This window comes from Electrophorus electricus, chromosome 6 (assembly GCF_013358815.1).
Source record: "Electrophorus electricus isolate fEleEle1 chromosome 6, fEleEle1.pri, whole genome shotgun sequence".
Lineage (NCBI taxonomy): Eukaryota > Metazoa > Chordata > Actinopteri > Gymnotiformes > Gymnotidae > Electrophorus > Electrophorus electricus.
Genome location: NC_049540.1, coordinates 17387034 through 17396833, shown reverse-complemented (window position 1 = coordinate 17396833; position 9800 = coordinate 17387034). Strand labels below are relative to the sequence as shown.

At 41.6% G+C, this 9800-nt stretch overlaps 3 protein-coding genes across 5 annotated transcripts in view; 2 read left to right on the top strand and 1 right to left on the bottom strand.

Annotated features, from left to right (window-relative positions):
* Positions 1–307: 307 nt before the first annotated feature.
* Positions 308–6301, bottom strand: atg4a (autophagy related 4A, cysteine peptidase). 3 transcript variants are annotated; one of them, XM_027018884.2, is made up of 13 exons: positions 6195–6301; positions 5481–5591; positions 5167–5238; positions 4847–4945; positions 4454–4555; positions 3978–4050; positions 3739–3818; positions 3412–3635; positions 3070–3148; positions 2638–2783; positions 2053–2109; positions 1817–1939; positions 308–1138 (listed from the first exon to the last, which is right to left on the bottom strand). In XM_027018884.2, exons 1-13 carry the CDS (start codon positions 6202–6204, stop codon positions 1082–1084), a joined length of 1233 nt encoding a protein of 410 aa, XP_026874685.2. In that variant the 5' UTR covers positions 6205–6301; the 3' UTR covers positions 308–1081. The 3 variants fall into 3 exon arrangements, with proteins under 3 accessions (XP_026874685.2, XP_026874693.2, XP_026874701.2); XM_027018892.2 differs by having other exon boundaries at positions 1828–1939; XM_027018900.2 differs by lacking the exon at positions 308–1138 and having other exon boundaries at positions 1846–1939; positions 2606–2783.
* Positions 6302–6441: 140 nt separating this feature from the next.
* ankrd46a (ankyrin repeat domain 46a) lies at positions 6442–8893 on the top strand. Its single transcript, XM_027018914.2, has 4 exons — positions 6442–6550; positions 6961–7299; positions 7734–7892; positions 8130–8893. The coding sequence occupies exons 2-4, from the start codon at positions 6989–6991 to the stop codon at positions 8344–8346; spliced, it is 687 nt and encodes a 228-aa protein (XP_026874715.2). The 5' UTR covers positions 6442–6550; positions 6961–6988; the 3' UTR covers positions 8347–8893.
* A 301-nt stretch (positions 8894–9194) lies between these two features.
* tmem185 (transmembrane protein 185) overlaps positions 9195–9800 on the top strand; it is a 4371-nt gene continuing 3765 nt past the window's right edge. Inside the window, exon 1 of the mRNA XM_027017774.2 lies at positions 9195–9325. Coding sequence (XP_026873575.1) covers positions 9288–9325 — 38 coding nt within the window. The 5' untranslated portion in view covers positions 9195–9287. The remainder of the gene's footprint in view (positions 9326–9800) is intronic.

The following is a 9800-nucleotide window of genomic DNA, read 5'->3' as shown; positions in this document are numbered from 1 at the left end:
AAGGATAGACAAAAGCTAGGCTTTGATCGTGTTTTGTAGAAATAAACCACAAACTACTTAAATACCTTTATTTAAATAATGAAAAGAAATTAAGAATACACTATTCTTTAAACTAGTTTGAGAATTTTTTTCAGTCAGCATGTTTTTTGTGAACTTGTGCATACTGTGTCCAGTTCATTCTCTAACTTATGCTCAAAGAAAAATGCTGAATGAAAGTTTTTAAAAATTAAGCTTTTATTAGCCTTCATGTCATAGAATCTCTCTTTTTTCCATTTAAAAGGTCATAGAATCAATACAGAAAAAGGGAAAAGGTGTTTAAATATCTTTATTTTTAGGCATATTTACATAGATGTGCAAAAGGGGGGTGAGGGTGTTGTTTAAACCTGTCTGTTTATGAAAGGTGAAAAAAAATTATCCTAATCAACCATACAACATAAATATGTCAAAGAGAGAGGCACTTTCCACAGATAAGGTTTTCAGTTTTCCTCACATAACACTGAATAAAAGCTCTCTGTATATCAGGTGTCTTTATGGATTCAGGTAGTAGTGTGTGTGTTGAGACCATACCTTCTACAAAACCACTATTTCCATGTTGTTCCTCTTCCATGTCTGCTACACTTTAGCAACAGGAGGCAATGAGATGCGATACAGTAACGTTTATGCAACCAACAAGTCCCTCTGAATTCTCAACATATATATATATATATATATATATAAGATATAAAAGTCTCTCAGAAGTGCCTATGAATGAGGCTAAAATCACACAAGAGTAGCTACAGTGATCCCTGGCTTTTTTTTTTTTGCTTTTTTTTTAATGCTCCATATTCCAAAGCGAGACAGTGGAAGCTCATTCATGCAGACCGTCCCTCTGGGATTGCCGACCAGGACACCATTCCTCGCTTTTCCAGTCCTGCTTTATTATTACTGGTTGTTGTGGGGGGCTCTTTTGCATGTTGGTATGTTGTGCTTGGTGTTGATCTGAGGCACTTGTGCAACCTGGACCAGTAGAAACCTGAGGCTCCGCCCCTGTCCTAATCTTGTATCGATTGCCTCAAGCTGTGAAGGGGTGGAGCTCAGACGTTCAGGATTTCAAACTCTTCCTCTGACTCGAACAGCTTGTCTGTGGACTCAATGAACTCTAAAGGAAGAAACAAAGCAGACAGAGGTTGTTATGGAACAAAGAACACCACTGCTATGCTACTTACAATATACTACCTGCATATCTGTTAAGACATGTTAATAATTACATCAACAAATTTCAGTCAATTAGTCATATTTAGAATCACATTATATTAAAGATTTTCAGTGAAAGATAATGGACTACATTTTAATGACCACTTTGTACAGCAGACCAACTCTCCATAAGATAACCCAGCTAATAGAATCTTGCATTGCAATAGACCATTTTATCATGCCAACTCATATATCAGGTCAATATTTCTCTATCTGATATCATCCACACTGGCTGCTGGTGATGTGTGTGGTCATTTGAAAAACATCTTTTGTGTGATACAGCCACAACAGAGGTCAAGCTGACCTCTGCTCACTGCCACTTATTAGAACAGTTTGATCCTTCTGGATCTTTCTCTCACTTTTTCTCTCTCTAAAACTCCTTCATGAAAGACTCATATGAGTGTCTGGTCTCATTCTTCATCTCAAATTCAAAAAGAGTTCATTTTCTATTCCGTGTGAAAGCTGCGCCTTTGAAAATGCCAGTTAGGGAGCATGTCCCCCGAGAAGGTTTTTTTTTAAGCCCCAAAGATTTATGGGAAATGGTGCAGAAGATAAAGGGGAAAGCTCAAGGACTTCTACCGGCCTCTAGATCACCTGCACCCGTGGTCTGCACATCCGGCTTCGTGGGGGGCACGAACGGAGGCCAGTGAGGGGGGTGCTTCTCCACCAGCTCGAACAGACGCAGGTTACGCTTCCTCACAAGCTCCTAACAGGCAGAGAGGGGAAGGGTTCGTTAAGGCGCAGACAAACCCTAGCGGAAGCACCGCTCGGTCAGCATCCGGTGCCAGCACCGTTGATGGATGTTGAGAGCGCCCGCACCTGCTGAACCTGACTGCACCAGCCATCGAAGTCCTCCTCGCTCCTACAGAAGAAACCCTGTTGGCAGTAAACAAATGCAACCTGCTTGGTTATTACATTAAAAGGCCACAATTCCAATGTTCAAAATAAAAAGTATGCTGGAAAGAACCATAACTACTGCAACATTAGGATAAAGAAAAAAAACAAAAAAAAAAACAAAAAAAACAAAAAGGATTCGCAAGGTCATATCTATTTACTGTCATTTTTTTCAGGATTGGAACTATATACACTCACTGTAAGATGAGGCCAAATCCTTTCCTGGAGAACACACCAGCATTCATAACAGTACAGCGATCATTCCCATGGCACCCTAGTCAGGAGTCAACAGCCCTTACAATCAAGTGCCCTTCTATTCCAGCACTTTAAAATTAGCTTTTTTTTTTTACAAAAAAAAAAAAAAAAAAAAAAAAAAAGGCGGTTGCCACCCTTTGTTTACTGCTGGCCCATCTGAAAAGGTCCAGAGCACTCAGAGCCATAATCGACCGCTTCACAAAATCGTTACAGTCATACAAACCCGTGCACAGCACTCGTTTGTGGAGGCCTCACCAGCGCCACGGACGGCTCCAGGCTGGTGATCTTCATGCGGTGAGGGCTCCTCTGGCAGTGGTAGCTCTGGTCATGCACGGGGGTGCCCGTCTCTGAGTCCACAGCCAGCTGGGTGGTGTGGGGATCCAGGTAGATCAGCTCGTCATCTAGGAACGGGGGTGCATGTGAAGCAGGCCCACATTTGCCGAAGATTAACATAGACTGTAAAATGACTGTCCATACTTAAAAAAAAAACCCAACATAACAGTATTTATTAATAATAATAATAATAATAATAATGGATAATTATCATGAACACTGTGCCTTATGCTTAAAAAAATAATAATTCAGACAATATAGGAATACAGTGAGGATCACATGAGAAAGGAACAGACAGACAGGCACTTATTATTCCAAAGTGCTACACATATGAGATCTTGTGAAAGCCCCCACCTATAAATCCAATGAAGTAATAAGCCAAATTAGGCTTTCCACCCAGTACTCCACAAGACTGAGGCATCTTAAAACACTCCTTAAATAAAAAGTAATCTGAGTCAGAGGAAATACATTCCATGTGATGATTAAATTTTACATAAAGCAATGAAAACTACATAGAGCATGCTGGCTTTCTATTATGACGAGTGTCAATCACTATAATTGGACCAAAATATCATTGGATGATTCGATCACAAATCTGATCTCAATAATCTTAAAACATACTATACAACCCTGATCAGTAGATGATGATTCCATACACAGAATTAGGGTGTGTTTGAACCAGTAGTTTATTATTACTTTCAGGGCCTGGATGTACACAGGGTTCATGTTGTTGATGCCCATGCGGAGTGGAATCAGCAGGAGTAGGGGCCTCCACCCCCTGGCCTGCTGGGAGCAGGGGTACGGCGCTGGCCCTGCCTCCTCTGCCCGGCCCCGTCCTGACCAGGACCTGTCAGAGGGCTGGGACTCGCCCCAGCCATAGGCACCCGACCTGGGCCATGCCCCCTGGCAACACTGCTTCCCTGTCAGAGTGAGCAAGAGACCGAGCAGAAGAAAGTGACTGCACATACATTTTATAGTCTGTACAAAAACAGCAACAGCAACAAGACAAATAGAAAAACTTACTGATGTCTTCGATCACAACCGTGTTGTCCATTGAAACATATACAGCTAAGGAATTCCAGTCATCAAACAGTGCAAGTTTCCTGGAAAAAGTCACAGAACAGAATAATTCTAACTTAGAATTTAAATTTTTGAATTGAAACTTTTAGCAATTTATTATAAAGTAATACTATTGATTCTCCAAAGGAGATGCCAGGTTACCCTCAACTAATTGTTTTATGAGAGAAAGAGTAAACCCGTACTTGAGCACTTGTGCCACTGTGTTTGGACCGTACCACTCTCCAACAGACTTGCCCTCCCCAACTCCCATCTGAGCTGCTCACAGACAGAGACAGGGATGTTGAACTAGACTCAGTTTCACTACAAAGAAAGAACTCTTACTAACCAACAAAGCACATATGGGGAGACCGTGTGGCGGTGGTAAAAAGGGCCCAGCTTGTTCCACAATAAATGTTCTACAATTGATGTACCGAGAACTAGCAGGTTCTCTGTACAAGCAGCCAAAATCACAGAAACATCATAGGCTTGTTGATTAACCTTAGCCCACACAGAGATAAGAACATGCAGGAGAATACTGGAATAAGGTTTTTACTTACACACCTGCACATGTACACATGCATGCGTACACACAAATACATGACAAAACACACATACATAAAGACACACACCTAACGACACACACGCAGATGCACAAAAGACACACAGAAGTATCAGTTACCCATCTGGTGAATTGAATAACAGCTATCTTTTCTGTCCAGAAAACAGTGGAGGATACGCTGGTACTCTGTTGGCTGAGGTCCCTCTGCCACCCACCGCCATTCTAAGGTGATTCACAGAACAGTGTGGATTCACATTTCAGGTAACAATCGCAGGGTGATGAACCATCATCCATTCAAAAAGCACACTGCCCAGTTAACTGAAGTTGAACAGTTTGTGAGAAACCAAAACAAGAACTGAGAATTGCTAATCTGAGACATTCTTCTCAACCAAATGAAAATAACCGCTGGGCTTCTTGATATGGCAGCATTTGCAAGCAACTCTGAGCAGTCATGATTTGGAAGAGGGCCCCGCAGATCCCTGCGTGCCATCAGGGGTACATGTGTTGACCCACCTCGTCCCAGGTGCTGGCAAACCAGGGCTTGTGCCAGTATCATTTGCCCACAGCGCAGCATGCAGCCCCAGCCTGTGTCCGACGAGGGGCCCGTCCCTCCTACGGGCCAGAAAAACAGCGTCAGCCCTCTCAAACACTTCCAGCAGCATAAGCAGAGAAAACAGCCATGCCTGCAACATCTGAGTAAATGGTCTATGGAGCACAACACACTTGGGCAAAGGGTAGCAGTAGACTCTGTAGTGTTCTGCCCACCAAAAGGAAAGTCACAATGGATCGTAAACCAGTGAGGGGCTATCTTAGGATATATACACTTCACTGACCTATAGGAGAGAACTTTTTCCTATATGTGAACCACAGCTTCGAATGCACATCTGAAAGAAGCTCGGATTTTTCTGAAGAGAAACAGAATGATCAAGCAAAATAGCAATCCTGATGGAACAAAGGCATGCCCATCAGATCTTCACCGTACTGGAATGACAGGTATGATTATTTGGTTCTGCCTGTATTTTCAGATGAATTACGTTTCCATATGGCAAATGAAATTTCTGACAACTTGATAGCTAGGTTTTGTGTACTGCAGAATTCCTTATTATGAATGACAAGCTTCTGTAAGAAACATCCCAATCTGTCTTACCGGTTTTAACATTGTAACATTCTCCTAAGATCCACACTGGTTCATTGGTGTCTGGCAAATCTTCTAGGAATTCAGAGAACACGTTGATCTGGTTTTCATATTTGGCTAAAACTGGAACAAAAGAAGAAGGATTGCTGTCGTATATGACAAAACTTTTCTAAAGTAAATCTTAACACAAGGAAAACATTTTATAAGGTATCACTGTTGCTGTCGTTTTGGATGGGTTGTATCAGAGCACGAATATAGCGGAGCGGCAACTGATAGGACACGAAACATCTGAGCGTATTGGTTACGTCGGTACATCAGCATTAGTTATTTATCTTTCAGTTAGTTAGATAGATAGCTAAGTAGCCTAACTCGTATTAAATTTAGTTGGGTAAGTAAACTGGGCAGCTGGCTATCTTAAATAATATAAAAAGACAAAACAAGTAAACTGATTTGATTAAAGTCACTATGTAAAAAGTACAGCTGTATCAGTAGCCGGGGTCTGTGCCGGGTATTGAGATGATGTGTTCGGGCCACCGCGAAGGAACAATGAGAAAACTTGAAACTCAGTTAGCAAGGAAATCCTTCCTAGAAAAAATAGTGAACAGACCCTCTTGACGATTCTACTCTGAAACATTTCTAACTTTAGGGTTTCCATACGCGTTACGAACATGTTCGATTATCACTTTATACATTTTTTGGCAGTTGTTTTGTTTCTACATGTCTTACCTGCCTCCATCCTGGGCTGTCATCTGCGTTTAAAGTCAACTATACAAATGTAACGCACGGAACTGTGGATAATGCTGTCCCTTTACTTGTTTTGATTCAAACGATAATCCCAAAATGAACTACATATACCAGACATGTCGGGAAACCGCAATAACGTTTGTCATCAAAACATTGCAAGACATTCTGGATGTTGTAGTCTCCCGTTGTCATGTTTACGTCATGTGTATTTCGTATTTAGCAAGTAAGCTAACTACCTAGCTAGGTTAGGGGTATTTTACCAGCGGTTAGCAGCAGTTGTAACGTGTTATTTAAGAGAATAGTAAAAGCAATTTGGGGAACGCCTTCAAGATAATAAGGTATTCTAGTGTTACATTTATTGTGACTATTAAAATTGAAACGTCTAGCATAGGTTAGCTTTCCTGAGTGGTTTGGGGCAGGACAGACATTTGCGCTATTAATGACTCTGTGGCTAACTAGCTAATCATATTTAATTAGCTAAGTGTCTTGCCTTTATTAATATTACGTATGGTAATGCACCTTCCATCTAAATATCGAAAACTGACAAAACATAACTCAAATATGGATGCGCGACTAGTGTATATTATCTGAGGTAGCTTAGCTTTGTTGTCAACTATGCTAACTCAGCTAGCCAGCTAGCTAACGTCATTTGAAGTACGTCGTTTCAGAGAATTTTGTATTTAGTCTATGTTGTTTTAACTCTTCAGTCACTTTGCGCCCATTCTCACATTGTTCCCCCTGTCGGTAGTCTTTTGACTAGGTTGAGAACCTGCAGTATGTCATACGTCTTCGTCAACGATTCGCTGCAAACTACTGTTCCACTACTGCATGCCTGCATTGACGGAGATTTAAGTTACACCAAGCGCCTGCTTGAGTCCGGTTTTGATCCGAATGCACGGGATTGCCGCGGTCGGACGGGGCTACACCTGGCTGCAGCACGGGGGAATGTTGAGATCTGTCGTCTGCTTCATAAGTTTGGAGCAGACCTATTAGCCACCGACGCGCAAGGGAATACTGCGCTGCACGTGTGTGGGCATGTCGACACCATCCACTTTCTGGTGTCCAGCGGACTTAAGATCGACATCTGGTTAGTCCTGGGCTACGTTAAATGTTATAACGTGTCCTAACTCCAGTCCTATGTTCAGTAGTGTGGGACACCTCTGGCTACTTTTCAACAAATTCTACTGAACATTTCTGTCCTGCAAGGCCCTAATGTTCATTGCGCCACCTATAAGCTGCCCTGCACTAAGCACTCTGCTGCTGAAATGCAAGGCTTAAGACTTACTGCCCTGCAGAATTTAGTTGCAACACATCTACTTCTAATACTCTGGTGGCTTTAAATAACACCATTGTGTTAGATTAGGGCTGAAATAAAATTGTGCAGGTTGGTAGCGCTCCAGAACTGGATTCAGCCCTGTATTAAAATCTTTTTAGAATGAATTTAGAATTGATTATGTAGGTATATACAATAATAATTCAACATATGGACTTATGTTCTGATTTCTCTCTTACTCTGTGCAGCAATCACAATGGAGCAACTCCATTGGTGCTGGCCAAGAGGCGTGGCGTGAACAGAGACGCACTGCATCTACTAGAGGGCCTGGAGGAGCAGGAAGTGAAGGGCTTCAACCACAGCTCCCATGCCAGCCTGGAAAAGATGCACATGGCCGAGAATGAGAGGTGAGCTGTCACATGGACACTGTGCACAACGGGTTGTCACCTGATCACTGGTCTAGTGTTAACTCCTCCCCAGTAGAGAATCCACTACACATTCTCTTAGTTCTTTATAACTAAATGGAGTGTCTCCCTATCTTTGCAAAACTGCCATCAACTGCCGTTTGGTTGTATAGATGCGGTGATGCTCGTACTTTCAGAACGATATGCATTTCTCACATATTTTCTGGTTCTGTCATACAGTGCCATAGAGAACCATTCACTCCTCAACCCCCACCTGCAGCACAACGATGGGGTGCTCTCCAGTTTCCGCACCACCTGGCAGGAGTTCGTGGAGGACCTGGGCTTCTGGAGGGTGCTGCTGCTCTTGCTTGTCATTGCACTGCTTTCTCTGGGCATCGCTTACTATGTCAGCGGAGTCTTGCCTTTCACGTCAAATCAGCTGGAACTTGTGCATTAGCAGCGGTGGACTCACACAGACTCTCATGGCCCAAGTTGATGAAGCTGGCGATTCATTTCAATGGAAGTTAACAAAGTTTTGGACTTTAACCCTTGTGCAAATTTCTTTGTGTTCTTTGTGGGGGGGTTTTGTGGAGTCAGTGTAAAAGCAATTTGGATGTCCAATTGTGATCTTTTATTGCTCATTGCTCAATTGTGATTTGTATCGATTTATGTTCCATGTAGTTTTTATAGATGGTGCCTAACATTAAGAATCTAACCTGATGTATTTTCATAATGTTGTAGAACTCCATGCACTACATTTTTAACTAAATAACTGAAACTCACCGTTAATTTGTCAAGATGTGGACATACTTATGCGGTGTTTTTAATTCATGTTAAGATGGTAAGGCCAAGGAAATTGTCATTCTTGCTCTACAATATTTTCTCAAACAGTTAATTGACTGTGCTCCACCTCTAATTCTAATGAACCTTATTCAGTTCTTCTGTGATATTCATGTCTGAATATTAAAGCCAGGTGAACTCTGGAACTCAGCAAATTTCTACAATTGTGGATGGACATCTACCTGTAGTTTTTCACATGGGTTCTGAGCATCCCATTTTTTATATTTTATTTTTGTCCTACGTATATCTCGTTGAACTAATCGGCTAATTAACAAACCCTCAAAAGCGTTAAAAAGTGGGTGTGATAGTGCAGAATATCAATGAAGGGGTAGTATAGGTCAGACACGAGTGGTGAGAAGCATCGATCCAAAGGAACCGTCCTGTGTTTAAATAAAATAAGGGAACATACTGACATCTGGTGGTTGGGAGAGTGAAAAACCATTTCTACTGATTTAGTTGTGTATGTCAACTGGCTTTAGCACAGGAGTGGGTGGCAGTTCCAGCTTGGTCTTTTTACCTTATTGTCTTAACATTATGGTATGAGTGAAAGAGAAAACGATGAATCTCCGGGGTTTCTTTCAAGATTTCAATCCGAGGTAAGTATGTACCTACCATATATGTGAAAAAGTCAATCCCGGTTTTGTGAATTTGTTTAAGGCTAGCAAGTTAGCTAGTCAGTTAAGCTAAAGCTAGCTATAAAGGCCCATTATAGCTATTGTGATAGCTGTCTCTCCTTCTTAGGTGGCTTCCCTGTGTTGTAAATTAACAACCCAGTTATCACAAATTACTAAACGTAACCACTATGTGTATTTTTATTATATCACTCACAAGCGTTAAGTGTTTTGGTACTCTGTTGAATGAGTTGACGTTAGCTAGCTGGCTATTAGTGCCACTGGTATAAGTAAGTTCTTAAGCTTAGTTGAGTTAATATGACATTGTACAAGTGCTAGAATTTAAACAAATATAGCTAATTCAGTCTGGAGTTATTATGAACAGTAGGTTTACTAATAAATATAGTGTTATTGCTAAGTTTTCTAACTGCGCTAGGTGAAGATCAAATACTCCAGCTGT